The following is a 20,269-nucleotide window of genomic DNA, read 5'->3' on the forward strand; positions in this document are numbered from 1 at the left end:
ATAAAATATAATTCTAGATTTGATAACTTTATTTCCTTTGCTTCTAATAAAGGACAAACACAGACTCGAGAAATGGTCATAAAGATATTCGGAAGATATGAGCAGCAAACGACGCACCAAACGTCAATAATATTATTCAGATTATAAAATTCGAAATAAAAAATTTGATTCAAATTAAACAAATGTTGAATCTAACAAAAACATAACATCAACTCAAATCTAATCAATGATGAAAATAAAAACAAGACCGTCATGTTTATAAAAGTCATTGGTGCTCAAGAAGAAACAAACAGCTTAAACTTATGTTTATGTATTTAAATAGGTTAAGATTGATGAGTATAATTAAGTTGGAATTGTTTTTTTTTTCAAAATTAAAGTCTTTATATATGTTATACGTTAAGATTATGTTTTGTTAATTTAATTAAACAACTTTATTTTGAATAAGTTAAAATGAAAGTATTTGTTTTAAATATAAGGAGGTAAGTATTTTATTATGTAAAATTTTATTTTCTTATAAATGGAATGATATTTAATTAAATATAAACAAAATTTACTTAGTTTATTAGGTTAAATATTATGTTAATGTGTGTTATGATCTTGATTTAAATTTTAGTATTTTATTAAATTTTCATATTTTTCTTAAAGTACTTGAAGAAGAAGAGAGATGGATTTATGTTGAGGTTATGTACTGAATTTAAAACCAACTTAAAAAATAATTATTACTTATTATATTTGTAGGTATTCAAACTTTTTGTAAATAATATATTTTTATTAATTAATAAGATAAAGGATATATATCTTATAACCAACTAAATGTATCTTAAATGACAAAAATAATTTATAAGAGAATAAAATGAATAATTCTGAAAAGACATGGTAACATATTACATGAGATTCAAAGATATTCTGAACAAAATTAACAAAGCTACATTCTCCTCTATATTTAACAAACAAGAAAAATTAAAATAAAATTAATAGTTAAAAAAATATATATTATTTAATTTTTTTATTAATATTAATTAAAATTTATTTATTCTTTAAATATAGTTGTGTAATATGGTGTTATTAAATTTTAGTCGCCCCCAAACTATTAATTATATATACTAATCAATGTATATTGAGTTAATACATAAAAAATTGTCATTAGATTAAAAGAATATACTTTTATTTTTCAATAAACTAGCATGTAATTCGTGCATTTATACGAGTAATGATATAAAAATCGATAAAAAAATTATAGTGAAAATGTGATAACATTTTTAATTTACTTTCACATATATATTCAAATTAACCACAACTCTCGACCCGACAATTCGGATATTTTAAAATTTTAACATCATTATATATATATATATATATATATATTAGTTAGTTAAAAAATTAAACTTATATTGTTAAAATGTTCCGCGTTCATCAAATTTGGTGTTGAATTTAAAATATAAAGTCTTATTAGTTTAGTTGGTTAAAGTGTTGTACTTGTTTTTGTTAGGTTACGAGTTCGAAATATACATATAACATTTTTAATTTTATTTTTAACCGTTTTAAGTTTATAGGCGGGTCAACCCACAATCCGACCCAAGTATTCATTTACTCTCACATATATATTCAAATTAACCACAGCTCTTGACCCGGCAATCCGAACACATTGAAAATTAAGCATCATTATATATATATATATATATATATATATATATATATATATATATATATATAGATATATATATATATATATATATATATATATATATATAGATATAGATATATATATATAGATATAGATATAGATATATAGATATAGATATATAGATATATATATATATATAGATTCTTCCTCCTCGTAAAACTAATTTAATAATTACATTAAAGTAAAAAGTTGCAATTCTAACCAAAAAAAAAAAAAAAAAGAAATTAAATTAAATAACATATTAAAATATTTAGAACTTTAAATAAGCTCAATTCGTTTCTCATAAACTTCATTTTCTTTAAGTCAATTTTGATAAAACACTCAACGTGATTTGTTATTAGACAGGTTTAGTAGGAGATTTTGGATTACTTATTTACAATGCTCACTTCCCTTATTTATCTAACATAAAGAGAAATTAAAATAAAATAAAATGATTAGATAAAAAAAAGTAATTAAATATATGTATTATTAAAATTGTTTTTCATTAATATAAATTAAATCTTAAATAATCTAAGTGGTTAAATATAATGATAATGTGTATTGTGTGGTCTTGATTCAAACCTTAAAAATATTTTTTGTTTTCTTTTGGGTGTTGAAGATATGTGACCGACCCTACATTAAATCTATACTAATCAAATATGGAGTTTAAACTTAAAAACCATTTTCCCATATTAGATTAAAAGAATTTAATTTAGTTTTTTTTTAATAAATTCATATTTTTAAAACAATTTTATTAATTACCTGGAAAATTATAAATCGTAATTCTACAAAAAGAAGTGTAGAAATTAATTTTTTGTTATAATATAGATTCATAACAAAATTAACAAACCCGGAATTAAACTTGAAGCTTGTTAATTAAGAACATTTGAGTTGATTTGCGATATTTAGGTCAACTCATGATAGTGAGGTCCAAGTCTTATGATCCCTCCAAAACAATTTAAAAAGTTTATTTGTTAAAGTACATAAAGACAAATTTGGGATTACCTCGTTACCAAGCTACCTTGAGTCCTCTCTATCAAATAATTAAATAAAAAATAAAAATTAATAGTATATATATGTATGTATTATTTATTTATGTTTTTTTTAAATATAATGTGAATATATATTGTAGTCTTGATTTAAACTTGAAATATTGTATTACTTTTAATTGAGATTAAAAGAATATAACTTTATTTTGCAAATATTACTATTTTTTTAATAAAGAAAAAAAATTATAATTTTAAAAACCTAGTTAATTTATATAGTTATTTTTCATTCATTTAAAATATAATTAATTTAAATTACAATGTTTCTTTAAATTAATTTTTTTTTTAAATATATAAATTTGTTATTTAAATCGGGTATTCTTATCACTTTTTAGATTTCGTATATTTATTTTATTTTAGTAAGGTATACCTGGATTAATTCAATTAATATTTTGACTTGTTACCCGGAATATAGTGTAATACCTATAATCTTTATGCTCAGACAATTAAAAAATTCTAGATTCGTCCTTGATTGAAATTATTTATATTTTGTTAGTGCATAACGTCTTGTTCAAATAGGGACATTTGCTTTCGTCCTACCAAAAATAAAACTTTATTATGGGACGAAGTCTCCATAATGTTTAATTTTCTTCTATATCTAATTTGGCTAATAAAACCACTAGACTGGGGATCAAACATGTCATTAACTGTGACATTTCTACATATAGCAATGTAAGCAAGCTCAAGATATGTCGTAGTTAAACAACACTACATCAAATGTCATCCCAAAAACTAATCGAAGAATCATCACTCACAAATTTTTTTCCAAATATAATAAATTCTCCTCCAAATGTTATACTCCGCTGGATAATTAGATATTTTGATGAATTAGTCATGACCATACTTACATCTAATTATTGATGCCCAAAGACTATTCGGCTCTTTTGAAAATTTACTACACCGTTTTGATATAATAACCTTATTAAAAGAAATAAGATCTCGAATATCTAAATCTCCTTGATCCTTAAAATATTTAACTTTATCACAACTAACTAAATGACAAAATTATGAGTTAGAAGATCCCCGCATAAATTTACACAATATTCTCTCAATTTTCACCGCTACACTCTTGGAGAGAATGAATAACGACATCATAGTGTGGGCATATATGACAACATACTTTTAATGATGATTAGATGACCTCGTTTCGAGATTATTTTATTTTTACATCTACATAGTTTACATTATATTTTAGTGATAATCGAATCCTAAGAGACCTTGGATTCAATGACAGATTCAGAAATCAGAGTTGGGGAGGGTTTGAAAAATATTATGGTGGACTTAAAATAAATAACGAGCAAATTTTTGGATAAAACGAGTGGATAAATGTAAGTTTTATTATTTTTTAATAATTAGATAAACAAACAATGAATTATATTAAAAAAAATTAAAAACTTAAGGGGTAATGTCACATTCTTACCACCAATACTAAACCCAAACACATTTGTCAGCCTCATCCTTCTTTTACTCAAAACAAAATATGAGAAAAAGATATCTGACTTATTAAGGTTAACTCGAAGACCGGAACATGCACCGAATAACCATAAAATATCTTGAAGGTATTTAAAATTTCTATAGGTAGTCTGAATCATACATAGAGTGTTATCAACAAAAATCAAATGTGATATGGCAAAAGATATCTTCTTAACCCACAACTTACTCCACAGACGAGTCTTGAATTTTCTGCGAAAGTCATCATTTTATAGAGAGCTTTCATAATAATGACGAACAAAAAGGAGAGAGTGGATCACTCTATCTGATCCCTCTAGAGCTGTCAAAAAATTTCTGAGAACTCCCATTAACAATGACAGAAAACTTAACCATCGAGAGGCAAAATCTAATTCAACCAATCTATTTCGCACTCATTCCCATATTGTCCATTACATCGAACAAAAAATCTCGATTGACATAATCATAAGCTTTTTTGATGTCTAACCGTCGAGAGGCAAAATCTCTGAGAACTCCCATTAACAATGATAGAAAACTTAACTATCGAGAGGCAAAATCTAATTCAACCAATCTATTTCTCACTCATTCCCATTTCGTCCATTACATCAAACAAAAAATCTCGATTGACATTATCATAAGCTTTTTTGATGTCTAACTTGACAAAAGTAAATTTTTCACATTTTAAATTAGTTGAGTTAGTGCACTCATTGGCTATTAATACGACATCATAGATTTGACGAATTTTGATGAACGCCATCTGATTACTAGATATTAATGTCTCTAACACCATTCTCATCTTGTTGGTCAAATATTTTGCGACAATCTTATAAAAATAAAAAACGAGATTGATAGACCTAAAGTTCTTCACATTAATAGTTCTTAGAGCTTTACAAATGAGACATATCAAAATAGAGTTTTAACTCTTATCAATTGATGAAAATTGATAAAAATGATCAATTTCTTCCATAATTCAAGTCTTAAGAAAATGCCACGCCTTCTTAAAAAAAGTCAAAGTAAACTCATCGCATTCCATCGTTTTATCACTACCACACCCCTTAATGGCCTCCTCAACCTCCTTCAATGTATAACGAGCCTCCAACATATCTTTTTGCGTTGTCTTAATTAAATCAAAATGTATACCTTTCAATTTAGGTATGACCTTAAATTATTCATTAAACAAACCCTTATAGAATTTAACAGTACTTGTATAGATTTAAGGTTTACTATCATGAACTTCCCTATCGATCGAGATCAAATTAATCACATTATTTTTTGTTTGTGCGTTAGAGATCCATGGAGAAACTTAGTGTTTCTATCTTTGACTCTTAACAATGTAGCTCTACTTCGCTGGTGTGCCCCAATTTCTTCCTCCTTACACATATCGAGAAACTTCCTAACAATGTGAATCCAAGAACAAACCTCCTCATCGGAGAGTTTACAAATCTCCTCATCCCCATCAATGACATTAATTTCATTACACAAGTCATTGATTTTAGCATAAAACAAATCACGATCTCCCACGAACCAACTTTTGAGAAGCTTAGGCAGATTTCTTAAGTTCACAAAGAGGTTACTCGACGAAGAACCAATCGATATCTAATTTACCCACCATGATTGCACACGCGGTATAAAGTCTTCTTTGATCAACCATTTATTTTCAAATCTAAATGATCGACATGTTCTCTTCACCTTTCGGCGTTCCATCAAGATTGGTCGGTGATCTAAACAACTTCATGGAATGATCTTTTGAATATATTAGAAAATCCTCGAAAGATTGAGCTAACGAAGAATTATGGGGCGTAAAACAAAAAAAAATACGCGGAGAGTTGTACGGTTTGATGAATGGTCTCTCGACTTCCATTATGTTTTTTTAATATAAGAAATTAATATATAAATATATTTAAATTAGAGTCTTTCGAGCCGAACTCAAGCCTATTGTTATATGATCGAGCCGAGTTCGAGCTTAATATTGAAAGCTCGATCGAACTCGAGCCGAGCAAATAAAAATTGAGTCGAACCGAACTCGAGTCAGGGCTAGCTCGAGCTCGGCTCAACTCGTTTAATAAACACAATTAAATATATAATATTATTAATTTTTTTTAATTTTATAAAAGTTTATGGAATTAATCTTACGCGAACCAAAGAATGAACGTATTGGTTCACGTAAGAATACACGTAAGAATACACGTAGAATACACGTAGAATAACTAAGGGAGTTATTCATGTTCAAGCAAGTTTGAGAATAATACTTTGAAGTCGTGTATTGTATTTGATATTATCTTGAAAATATATTAGACTTTATTATGTTTATTTTGAAAAATTAAACACTTTTGAAATAAAAATAATTTTATAACACAGAATATAATAAATTGAGATTGATATATTAAATAATATTAAAGTACAATAATATTTTGATAAAAATTATGTTTATGAAATTAAATTAATATCAAATTTATTTATTTTCTTATAATTTATAAGTATTATATAATATATATCTTTTAATTTATAAATATTATTTTAGTATATCACTAGGGTTGAGAAAAATTACCGATATTATAGGTATATCGTAATATATCGATTTTTAAGGTATACCGAAAAAAGGTAAGGTATGGTACCGATACCGAAATTATTGGTACAATAAAAGTATGAGATTTTTAAATTTTTGGTATATCGAGATATACCGAAATAGTATTTATAAATTAAAAATATGTAATACTTATAAGAAAATAATTAAATAGATTTGATATTAATTAAATTATAGAAATATAATTTTTTAAATAATATTAAAATATAATTATACTTAAATATTATTCAATATATGTCATCTCTACCTTACCGATGAGTTTGATTTTTTTAAGTTAATATGTTTTTTAGGTATCAAAGGTATAATACGGATATCGTACCGAAATCAATGTATACCTAAATCAAGGTAAAGTAAAGGTATGAATTTTTTGAATACCGAAATTAAGATATATCGAAATCAGGGTATATCGAAATCAAGGTAAGGTAAAGATATGATTTTTTTGTATACCGAAAGTTTCAGTAAGATATAAGGTATGAATAAAACAGTAAGGTATACCGTACCGACCCACCCATAATATCACTATAAATACTTTATAGTGAAATAAAAATAATTTTATATCTTATAAAATATAATACATTTAGTTTGTATATATTAAATAATATTATTTCTCTTAAGTATTATATAATATATATTTTTTAATTTATAACTATATTTTGGGAAGACCCATAAACAATAAACACATGGATAGTCTTATGGGTATGTTTCAAATTTTGATTAAAAAGTAATTATAATAATAAGAAAAAATTATACGATTAGGCTCAAAAAAGCTCGACGAGCCATCAAACGAGTCTTACCTAAGCTCGAATTCGACTCGAATCTTAAATGAGTTGGCTCGAGCTCGGCTCGAGTTCGATTTTGACCGAACTCGAATCGAACTTTTACCGAACCAATTACGAGCGGCTCGGCTCATTTACACCCCTATTCGAGACAGAAGACCCAATATTATGTCCACGTCATTTTTCGATTAATTATCGAGAACGGTTAAAAACGGGGACAATTCAAATTAAAGACGTAGAACAAATTATAATTGACCTACTTAAATTAAATAACACATTTCTAATGTAAAATATAAAATATTTATAAAAAATATGTTTTATTTTCAAATTTAATTATTATTCTAATATTATGTTTGACATAGAACAGATTTAAAAAAAAATACTCATTCTCACTTATTAGATTTGAAAGAATTCATGTGATATTTTTTATAAATTATAAAAACTTTATTGTAAAATCATATCTAATAATGTTTTTATATAATACATATAGTATAATATATTAAAATTCATATTATTATAAGGATGTGTTTGATGAGGGGGAATTGGAATTTGAATTGGCATTGGCATTGGCATTGGAATTCTAATTTCAATTCTATGAGAATTGGCATTGAATTTCAATTTAATTCTTATGTTTGGAAAAATTATAGAATTGTAATTCAATTCCAATTTCTATGTTTGTAAAATAAAATATCGGTTCAAAATGTTAACTTCTTAAATATGTTTTTACATTTTTGACATGTTTAACACATTTAACACGTTTTTGTCATGTTTAACACGTTTTTGACATGTTTAACATGTTTTTGGCACGTTTAAACACGTTTTTGACATGTTTAACACGTTTTCACACTTAAAACACATTTTTATATGTTTAACATGTTTTTCACGTTTTTGGTATGTTTAACACGTTTTTGACATTTTTAATACGTTTAACATGTTTTTCACACGTTTTGACAAGTTTAACACATTTTTGGCACGTTTAACATGTTTAACACGTTTCTCACACGTTTAACATGTTTTCACATTTTTGGCATATTTAACACGTTTTTCACATGTTTTACATATTTTTGACACGTTTAACACGTTTTTCATGTTTTGGCACGTTTAACACATTTTCCACACGTTTAACACTTTTTTCACATGTTTTTCATGTTTTTGGCAGATTTAACACGTTTTTGACATTTACAATATGTTTAACATGTTTTTCACACGTTTTGATAAGATTAACACGTTTTTCACGTTTTTGGCACGTTTAACACATTTTTGACATATTGAACATGTTTAACATGTTTTTCACACGTTTTACACATTTTTGGCACGTTTAACACGTTTTTAACATGTTTAACACGTTTTTTGTACGTTTAATACATTTTGACAAGTTTAACACATTTTTGGCACATTTAACACGTTTTTCACATTTTTGGCATATTTAACACATTTTTGGCATATTTAACACGTTCTAAACATGTCACAAGTGTGTTAAATAGGCCAAAACGTATTAAACATGTCAAAATGTGGTAAATGTGCCAAAATTTATCAAACGTGTTAAACATGCCAAAAATATGTTAAACATACCAAAACGTGTTAAACATGCCAAAAACATGAAAAACGTGTTAAACATGTCAAAAACGTGTTTAACATGCCAAAAACATGATAAACGTGTTTAATGTGTTCAAAACGTGTTAAACGTGTCAAAAACGTAAAAACGTGTTAAACGTATCAAAAATGTGTTAAACGTGTCAAATAAGTGAAAAACTTGTTAAAGATGCCAAAACATGAAAAAACGTGTTAAACGTGTCAAAAACATGTTAAATGTGTTAAAAATATGTCAAACGTGTCAAAAACGTAAAAAAACATGTGAAACGTGTCAACAACGTGTTAAACGTATTTAATGTGTTAAAAACGTTTTAAACGTGTTAAAAACATGAAAACATGTCAAAACATGTTAAACGTGCCAAATAAGTGAAAAACCTATTAAACGTGCCAAAACGTTAAAAACATTAAAAACATGTCAAAAACATAAAAAAAATGTGTTAAACGTGTCAAAATGTGGTAAACGTGTCAAAAACGTAAAAAAAATGTGTTAAACATGTCAAAAACGTGTTAAACATGTCAAAAACGGGTTAAACGTGCCAAAAACATGTTAAACGTGTTTAATGTGTTAAAAATGTGTTAAATGTGTCAAAAACGTAAAAACGTGTTAAACGTGCCAAAAATATGTTAAACGTGTTTAATGTGTTAAAAACGTATTAAATGTGTCAAAATGTAAAAACGTGAACGTATCAAAAACGTGTTAAACGTGCCAAATATGTGAAAAACTTGTTAAACGTGCCAAAATATGAAAACGTGTTAAACGTGTCAAAAATGTGGTAAACGTGTCAAAAACATTAAAAAAATGTGTTAAACGTGTCAAAAAATGATAAACGTGTTTAATGTGTCAAAAACATAAAAACGTGTTAAACGTGTCAAAATGTGTTAAACATTCCAAATATGTGAAAAACTTGTTAAACGTGCCAAAACATGCAAAATGTGCCTAATTGTGAAAAACGTGTTAAACGTGTCAAAAACGTGTTAAACGTGTTTAAAACGTGTTAAAAACGTGGAAATCGTGTCAAAAGCGTGTTAAACATGTCAAGGACGTGAAAAACGTGTTAAATGTGTCAAAACGTGTTAAACGTGCCAAAAATGTGTGAAATGTGTCAAAAACATAATAACATGTTAAACGTGTTAAAACGCGTTAAACGTGTTAATGTGTGAAAAATGTGTTAAAATGTCAAAAACGTGAAAAACGTGTTAATTTAGAATTACAATTTCGACCTAAAAAGATTGGAATGGAGAACTATCAAATTACACTATATTGAATTCCATTAAAATTTTAATTTCAATTTCAATTCTTAATATTAATGTGTTTAAACATACCCTAAAAAAATAAACATCACTCTTATCAAGTATAATAAATAAATAAATTAATTAATAATATTAAATTTAATTATATCTATTGGTATTCGTGATTATATTATTCCCAATTAATTATTGGAAGAAAAAAAAACTATTATTGGACAATTCATATTGAAAATTCTTAGAAGAAATTATAATTGAGAACCTTAAATCAAATAATTATTATGAAATTAAACCACTATTTTTTTCTACCATACAATAATAAGAAAAATAATTATTATTCTAATATTATGTTTGACTTAAAATACATTTGTTAAGAAATTTATAAAATGGGAACAAATAGAATATTTGAAAATTTCAAACTAGAGAAGATTAAAGAGAAAGGGTGGTTAAGAAAACTTCTAACATGGACATCCAATCCAACCCCACCATGAGGTATTTCATTTTCAACTATAATTTTTCATTATATATATCTTAAAACAGTATTATATATTGGACATGGTCTCATAATTTTTTTATTCAAGAAATTCTTAAATTTTTGGTAAATCAATTCACATTTTAATTGCTGAATTACATTAAATTGATAAAAAAAAAAGATTAAATTTGATATTATTTTGAAATTTAGCTAATATAAATAGTTTAATTTAATGTGTTTATAAACAATTATTTCTTTCAAATTAAAAAATATATATATATTACAGGGTATTGGACTCTTGGTCATCCCTAGTTGACTAAAAATAATTGTAACATTCTACATAAATATTTGCCCTTCTCTTATATTTCAAATTACAATACTACCCTTACACTAATTTCTATTGAACTGGCCTTGCAAAAAAAAAATATTTTTTTAAATATACTAATGCATTGAGAATATTTGAGACAGTGTTTAGAATTTATTCAAAAATTAATATATTATTATTATTTAAAATTGTTAAAATAAAAGTAAAAATAATTTTATTTTCATTTGATATAAAAATGTAATTAAACTAAATGAAAAAAATTAATAAAAAAAGTGATTTTTATAGATTAAACTATAAAAATTAATTAATTAAATTTTCTAATAAACATAATTAATTTTAATTTTTTATTAAATGAAATTTTTTTAGTAATAAGTTCATCAATAAATACAAAACTATTGAGTATAAAAGTATGATTAATTGTTAAATGAATTAATTGACAAGTCATATAACAAAAGTGTTTGAATTTTTTTTTCAAATAAATGTTAAATATATAGAAAAACTATATCTTTCATTAATCAATTTGGTTACATCAGATAAAAAAAATTATAATCTGTTCAGTTACATCGGTTTGATCTGTTAGATTGTCCTTCCCTAATTGGAATGATTATTTTTACATTTGAAACAAACAGTAATAAGAAAATATTTAATTGTCACCAAAAATCATAAATGATCAAATGTTCCATACTTAAATAGTTTATATCTGCAAAACAAAATTCTGAACTAACAATAACATATATATTTTAGACGTAACCAATTGTGGATTATATTGATTCGGTTATTTCAATAAATCATATATCCGAAAGATGCGATATTTTTCGATTCCGGCAGGATGAAATATGACAGGTGGGGTTGCTTAACCTAATATATAAGGTTTCTAGACCTAAACGAAAGACACTTACCACTATTTTGGACAGTGCTAGTTTAGTATATATTAAGGATAAAAAATCTACACAACTTGATTTAAGCTAGTTAAATAATGTAACAATGAAGTACCCCATCCACAACTCATCTGTAAAGTTCAATAAACTAAAATCAATAAAAGAGAATGAAATTAAGCCAAGAGTATTATCCTCTACAATCAGGTGGAAAAAATGGGAGGAGAATTGATCACCTGCCAAAACATCTAAGTACTGATGACATAAGAGATGAAGAAAGAAATTTCAGACCAGCCGATCCTCCGGGGAAGTATGAAATGGCATAGTACGACAAGGCCAAGACCTAGAAGAAGTTAGAGCAAAACCAATCTATCAAAACTTGAAGATAAAGAGAACAAGTGGTGAAAACTATACATATGTACGCCTTGTTTTGATCTTGGGTTATTTGGAACAAATCTTGTTTGACGTAAAAGTGGATTATTTGAATAATATGATTGAAAAAGTGATTGTGGATCAGATAGTGGATTATTTGGTAATTGTGCAATAAGGTTCAGAGAATTGAGCTGGAAAAATAATGATTGTTTCGAAACTCTTTCAAATGGATCTATTTATTGTTTTCCATGGATGGAAATATGAAAAAATAAAGCCCCAACTAAGCTTTCTTTCTTTGCATGGTAAGCGTTTGACACAAGATATGTTCATACATAAAGGGTTTGCGAGCATTATGAAGAATCTATCCATTATTTGTTGCTCTTTGGTACAATGGTATGGGAGATAATTTGTCAAGTTAAGGAGAATTTTGGGAACATGGATTGGTTGGTCAGAAACAACCAAACTTAAAAAGGACTGGAGGATGTTTATGATCACCTTTTGGTGGACAATATGGTGCGAAAGAAACATGAGACCATTTTAAGGAAAAACACTCAACCTGGATAGAATTAAAGTTGACTTCTTTCTCATCGTTATTAAAGAGTATGAATATTTCTGGTTGGGAGGTCTTTAGTTTCTAATGTTGGTTTCAACCTATTTTTTAGATTTCACATAAACACAATTAGATGTTTTTCTTTGGGCATGAGAGTAGCCAATTTGTTTCTCTCTTTACGAGGCATGAGAGTAACCTCTTTGTGTTACAAATAAATTTTACTTACTTTTTTCAAGAAAAAAAAAACACATAAGAATTTCATTCTAGTCTACATTGGTTGGCAAGCAGATTTTTTCGACAATAATCAATTTACTAGGAAATATTTTGCAGCCAAAAAATGCAAGTAGGAAAATATAGACCCGCACCTGCATCAAAGAGAATAGCACAGAAAGGACGTAGCTGTGAAGCACCATGGAGACATATATTGTACCAACCATGCTGCCAATGAATCCCAGCGTAAATGGAAGCCTCTGAAGGAAAAGAACATATAAGTGTGTATATCAAGAAACAAGCAAAAGAACAAAAGATCTCTAACAAGATAAAAGTAGCATTAGTTCAATACCTCTTTAGACGACATATGCATAAGCTGATTCTTAGGCCCTTTAAGAGCAAAGAATGAACTAATAATTAAGGCACATCCAATGGTGAAACAAAGAGCAAACTTCTGAGGCATCAACACCATGACAGGAAGGAACATGGTGAATGCAATGAAGATAAAAAATGCACCAGTAGCAAGGAGTAGACCAAAGTACAAAAGAGATTTTCCAGAAGGGACATTGCTTGTGGCAGACTGAAGATTCCCAGGAAGCTCCCTAACTCCTTTTGTAACCCTATAAATATAAATCATTCTCACCCATGAATAGACTAGACAGTCGGCAATTGTAGTATGTAAAATAACAATAAGATCCCAAAGTTGTAAGAAATCCTAGCCATATATGTCCTGGAGCGTAATAGAAGAGGTTCCACAATGAGATATGTTCTCGGGGAAACATTAACGCAGTAATTAACTAATCCAATTAGGTGATTTAAAGTGTAAAGAGTATTAGATCGCATTGCATTAAGTATTTAAGTCTCAACATGGAATTGAATTGTTATCAAGGCAAAGGCATGGAGTGTTCTTTACCACTCTGAAACAAGTCCCAGTAGTAGTAGTAGGAAACTTGTACTTTCTTAGTTCTCAAATTCAATGAAGAATTGGACTCTTGATTATGATTAAGATATTATACAGGACATGATGATTGGACCTGAGTAATGAATAATGAGAATAAACATCGAGCTTAATCATCTTACCGATCAACATTTCTACATGTATCGTATTGTTAACACCAGTGGATTATGCTACAGTAATTTGCATATTAATCAAAAACAGATGAAACTAGTGATTCATCTTGCAGTGGAGACCTGATGAAACAGGAATCAGCAATCTAAATTCCGCACTATGAACTACTAAATTCGTAATACATTTCTTGACGCTTAAAGAAGTATGATCAAAATCAAGTCCGTATACCTAATCAAGACATTTAAGCATGAACAACAAGAAGATCTAAGACGACATACACATTGAAAGTACCGGCGACCTTGTCGTTGACGGTGCCGACGGCGGCCTCGATATCAAATCCAAAGCCAGATGATGATTCTTCAGATTCTCTGGAAGCAGAATAAGCGTTCCAATCAGCGAGAAGAGACGGAGATTCCTTACTAAGATCGCTGGTGCTGGGACCGCCAGCGAACCATGCCTGCGCCGTTTTATGCATAATCACAGAAGAAAATAAACTTGTTGTTGAAGGAAAAATGGAGATCGTCTGCGAATTCGGCAGCTGAGAACAGTTTACTTTGACGACTGATCAAAGATCTGCTGCGTTTATCGATCAGTCTCTCTCTCTCTCTCTTACTTTGTAGTTCATTCGTGATGCAATTTTTTTTTAGAATGACATGTTTATTATTCCGGTTCGCGGAAGCAACCGATAGTATGTCAATTATAACCGGTCCCGGTTTTACTATCTGAAAGTACGGTTTTTTTGGTTTCGGACATGAATAGTATTTATATTAAGTGTGTTATAAAAATATAAAATTTTAACTATTTGAAATTTTGTAAAATTTAAAATTTATTTGAAATTATAAGAGTTTAATTTGAAAAATAATAGTTATATATTATTATTATTTATATATATAATTAAGTATTTTATTGATAGAAATTTTAAAAATTTATATATTTAAATATAAAATTAATTAAAAATTAACAATTAATAAATAACACTATAAAAAAAATTATGTTTACCAAATTAATTAATTTATTTAATAAATAATAATTTTAATTTTAAATTTTTAAATATAAATTTGTGATTTTAAAAGTAAAATCGTATAAACTCGTAAAATCTTATTATCGTAGATTTAAAATCGTAAGAGTTTACCTATTCAAGAGTTTATTTAAAATGAGACTCGTTAATTTACGATTTTAAGAGTAAACTCAAAATTTTAACAGCACTTGATGTAGGGGTGTTCAATCGGTTGGTTAACCGGTTAAACGGTTCCAGTTAAGATTGGTTTTGGCTTTTATTTTACAAACCGATTAACCGGTTGTTAATGATATCGGTTTTATCGGTTTTGGTCGGTTTCGGTCGGTTAACCGGGTTTAACCAGTAACCGATAATTCAATTTTTTAAATTAAGTAATAAATTTATGAAATAATTTTTTTTAAATTATTATTTGTACTTTCTTATTATATTATTCTCCATCATTTCTTGTCTCTATTATAATATATTATATTATTATAATATAATATAATATATTATATTATATTATTAGAATATATTATATTGATATATTTAAGAATGTGTAATAATATATATAATTTTATTGTAACAATATAATATTTTTATAACTGTTCGTTTTTTATATGTTTTTGAGAAAATTCAAATTTATTATATCGATTAGTCTTTGACCAATAGACAAATATGATTGAATCTTCTTCTCAATTGACAGAACGAACGGGAAAATATAAAAATATATAATTAAATTATTACCGATTTACCGGTTAAACCGTTAGAAAATAGGTAAATCGAAAACCGAATTGTTTGACTGGTAAAAAACCGATTAACCGAAACCGCTAGAACCGGTTAACCAATAAACCGTTAAAATGAAACTGGATAACAATTGGTTCGGTTGTGTTATCGATTTTCCGGTTTTTTTTTTTTTGCAGAACTCTAACTTGATGTGTATCATTTTTTCGATTTCATACTGATTCGGTCCTAAATAATATAAACACAATTAAATATATAAAATCGTCAATATTTTTATTTATTTTTTATATTTTTTTTAAATAATATGATATAAACGAAACCATGGTCGTGAGAATTAAAAGTGATATGAAGCGGAAATAAAAAAAAATATATTCGCCGCCTCATTAATACACCATATTGTCATCCCTATCTTGTTCGGTAAATCTAAAGATTTTTTTTCACCTAATTAAAGATTTATAATTTATGATTTTGTAAAGGGAGCTGCTTTTCCCACCCCCTCCCATATTCCCACCCCCTTCCCTCACTCCTCAATCAACTCTAAAATGACTTATTTAACCCTTCCACCTTTATATATTTACATTTCTTATTTTATTTATTTTAGGGCGTCGGTGAAGCGACTTATTATTAAATATATTATGTTTGACTAATTATTAATATATAATATTATTAAGACTTATTATTAAAAATATTATGTTTGAATAATTATTAATATATAATATTATTAAATAAAATATTATGATTATATTAATTATTAATTATTATTTAATAGATAATTTTATTTATAAAAATATTAATAATTATTAATATTATGTTTGACTAATTATTAATATATAATATTATTAATTAAAATTAGAAATAATTATTAATATATAATATTATTAATTAAAATTAAAAATATTATGTTTGACTAATTATTAATATATAATATTATTAATTAAAATATTATAATTAGACTAATTATTAATTATTATTTGATAAATAATTTTTGTAAGTATTTTAATATATATATATATATAATTAATATAATAAAATATTAATTATTTATATTTTATTAAATTATTATATATTTCAATATTTAATATATTTTAAATAATTATAATATAAAAATAATAATATTTTGTATTTTTAATTAAATAAATAAAGTTAAAAAATATTAAAAATTAATTAATTAATTATATTTAATAAAAACACTCAATAATAAAATAAAATAAAATAAATAAAATAAGAAATGTGTAAATATATAAAGATGGTAGGGATAAATAAGTCATTTTAAAATTAATTAAGGAGTTAAGCAGGGGTGGAAATATGGGAGGGGATGGGAAAAGCAATTTGTTTTTGTAAAATATATGTAAAATGTACAAACCTTTCATTTGGGCTCGTGGCTCCTGTTCCCACAGCCCATATCTAACGTGTGTGATATTTTGTGATTTATTAGTGGGCCGAAAGATATTTTAGGCTTGACATAGTATGTTTACTTTTATTTTTATAGGATTTGAAATATCATAATTATTCAAGTACAGAGTGTAATATTATTATTTTAACATTATTTTAATAATATTTAAATTAAAAATAAATAAAATTGTTTTCACTTGTCTTCTCACTCCTTACCCATACAATTTTTTAAAAGGAATAGAGCATGTTTACGAAAATCATTAGATATAATTTAAAGTTATAATAAATGTATTTTCAAATTGTGAGCCTTCCCATAGAAAAACAATAAGAATAATAGCATTTTTAGTTACGATAAGTCTTGTAATTAATCGAACATTCTAACTGGTTTTTTCTAGGAATCAAATAGATTGGGTCGTATATGCAGAAATGATAATTACTAATTATTGATTTTTCTCTTCTATGTGAACTAACCAAATCGTGATTAAAAGTGGAGCTGTTATATTTGACTTTTGAAACATTCCACTCTTTATGATTAAGATTTTTTAGGCATTATAACTTTTATTTGAAAATTGTGGATTTATAAATTTAGAGATAAATATAAATTTGAGTGGTTTGAGTTTATGAGTTAAAAGATATATATTATTTAGTTTATATATTAACTTAACTTTTCATTCTTTCTATCTGAAAAAAAAAAATGAAAACTCATTTTTTATTATTATTTCTTTTAATGATTTTTTTAATATTGGAAGTTCTCTTATTTTATTTTTTCATACTGAGATTTGAGTTGGTATTACGATTTGTTTGATTCGTTATTATATTTAGTTGGATCAGATTTTTAGTCTTAAATTTTTATAATTCGAATAATACTCTAAATTTGTTTCTCATATCTTCTAATTGTGATGGTGATCATTTCTCAAGTTTATATCCGTCTTCATCTTAACATTAAAAATTAGAAGAAAATATCAAATTTTGATTTTTTTTTTTTAATAAAGAGCTATTGGATTTAATATTTTATATGTCAAGCTCTTATATATATTTTGTTAGAATTTGTTTGAATAAAATGTTGATTATTTTTTTAATTAGTTTGTTAGATTAAAGTTGATACTACCCTTAACTTGTTCTAAGTAGTGGGTTAGTGTTTGACAGTTTATTTAGTAGTGGGATAGTGTTTGACAGTTTATTTAGTAGTGGGTTAGTGTTAGTGTTTGACAGTTTCTTTATTAGTTAGTGTTTACTATTTTGTAGAACAATAGTTATTTGATGTACTATTTAAGATCTACTTTTTAATAATATTATTATGAGTTTGAAAATGTTATTGATTACTATTTTACAATTGGTATCAGAGCCAGATTCAACTATCATAATCAAAGAGAGTTTGATTTATAATCGAAATGGGCGAAGTAAGACGCATTCGATTCACAAGGATGAACACAGCCTCACAAGGTTACCTACTTTCACTGGTCAGCACTATGACCACTGGAATGAATTGATGGAAAATTTACTTAGAGCAAAGGGGATGTGGCATCTAATCGAAAAAAATGTTGAAGAACAGGCAAAGGCAGACCGTCTTAGCGAAACTCAAATTGAAAAACTAAAGAACAAGGATTGCAAAGTGAAATACTTCCTTTAACTAACAATCAAAAGAGTTACTTTTGAACAAATCTTGGACCGCAGTTCAACTAAGATTTTTGGGAGGCTCTTAAAAGCAAATTTGGGGGAAACGACAGGGTCAAGTGATCTTTGTTCAACACTCTAAGACGCAAATTTAAAATCCTGGAGATGAAGAAGAGTGAAACGATCAAGGAGTATTTCGTGAGGGTTACGGCCATAGCGAACCAGATGAAAAGCAACGGAGAAACAATGTCGGACACCATTATTGTAGAAAAAATCTTGAGAACCTTGACTGAAAAGTTTACTTATGTTGTGGTTGCAATAGAAGAGGCAAGAGATGTCAGAACTATGTCAATTAATGAACTACAAAGCTCGTTGGTTGTACACAAGTAGAAATTCAAGCCCATCAAAAAAGAAGAAGATCAAGCCTTGAGAATGTTTGTTTAAGTTAGAGGAGGCAGAGGGATGAATAGAGGAAGAGGCGGAAAGAGGAAAGGCATTTGACAAGTCACGTATTAAATGTTTCAAGTGCAAGAAGTTGGGACATTTCAGATTGAATGTCCTGAGTGGGACAAAGCCAATTATGCTGCAGAGGATGAAGAAGAAGAAGTCTTACTTATGGATAATTTTGAATCAGAGTTCACAACAGCAGCTCCACCAAAACTACAAGCAAAGCTCAAGAGTAATAAATGGTTTCTAGACTCATGCTGCTCAAATTACATGTGTGGAGAACTACATTTGGTTCACACACTTGGATACTAAGTTCAATCACTTTGTTAAAATGGGAAATGACATGAAAATTACTGTATTGGAAAAAGGAAGCATTCAAATTAAAGTTGATGGTATTAAACAATTGATTGAAGATGTTTACTATGCTCTAGAGCTTAAATGTAATCTCTTAAGTATGGGTCAGCTACAACAAAAATGTATAGGATTGCTTGTGCTAGACAATGAATGCGAAATCTATTTTCTGAGAAGGGGATTAATAATGACCACAAAGATGATCTCAAATAGACTCTTTAAGATCAATGTTGAGAATATGACACTTGAAGAGAAAACCAAAGGAATAGAAAAAACAGCCTCTACAGCTACATGTCTTCAAGTTGTTTCTGATGAGGAATCTCTATTATGGGACATCTTAATTATTAGAGTTTACAAAAGATGCATTCTCAAAAGATGGTAGAAGGACTACCCTTAATCACCATTCCTGAATACACTTGCACACACTACCTGATTGGAAATCAACATAGGCAGAAACAATCAAAGAAAAGTAAATGGAGAGCCATAAAGAAGTTG

General features: G+C 27.0%; 1 protein-coding gene across 2 annotated transcripts; it reads right to left on the minus strand.

The window, feature by feature from the left end:
* Window positions 1–12,108: 12,108 nt before the first annotated feature.
* Window positions 12,109–14,885, minus strand: LOC124945643 (protein transport protein SFT2-like). Of its 2 annotated transcripts, XM_047486112.1 has the most exons (5): window positions 14,508–14,885; window positions 13,513–13,780; window positions 13,316–13,420; window positions 12,265–12,371; window positions 12,109–12,162 (listed from the first exon to the last, which is right to left on the minus strand). In XM_047486112.1, the coding sequence occupies exons 1-5, from the start codon at window positions 14,702–14,704 to the stop codon at window positions 12,159–12,161; spliced, it is 681 nt and encodes a 226-aa protein (XP_047342068.1). In that variant the 5' UTR covers window positions 14,705–14,885; the 3' UTR covers window positions 12,109–12,158. The 2 variants fall into 2 exon arrangements, with proteins under 2 accessions (XP_047342068.1, XP_047342067.1); XM_047486111.1 differs by lacking the exon at window positions 12,109–12,162 and having other exon boundaries at window positions 12,166–12,371.
* Between the last annotated feature and the right edge of the window lie 5,384 nt (window positions 14,886–20,269).

The sequence above is a fragment of the Impatiens glandulifera genome, chromosome 7 (genome assembly GCF_907164915.1).
Source record: "Impatiens glandulifera chromosome 7, dImpGla2.1, whole genome shotgun sequence".
NCBI lineage: Eukaryota > Viridiplantae > Streptophyta > Magnoliopsida > Ericales > Balsaminaceae > Impatiens > Impatiens glandulifera.

Excerpts from the sequence above, each read along its gene's own strand:
- LOC124945643 (XM_047486112.1), bottom strand. The coding sequence starts at position 14,704 with ATGCATAAAACGGCGCAGGCATGGTTCGCTGGCGGTCCCAGCACCAGC. Across the intron at positions 13,421-13,512 it reads TGCATATGTCGTCTAAAGAG|AGGCTTCCATTTACGCTGGG; the intron begins GTATTGAACTAA and ends CTTTTCCTTCAG. Across the intron at positions 12,372-13,315 it reads TGCTATTCTCTTTGATGCAG|GTCTTGGCCTTGTCGTACTA; the intron begins GTGCGGGTCTAT and ends AACTTCTTCTAG.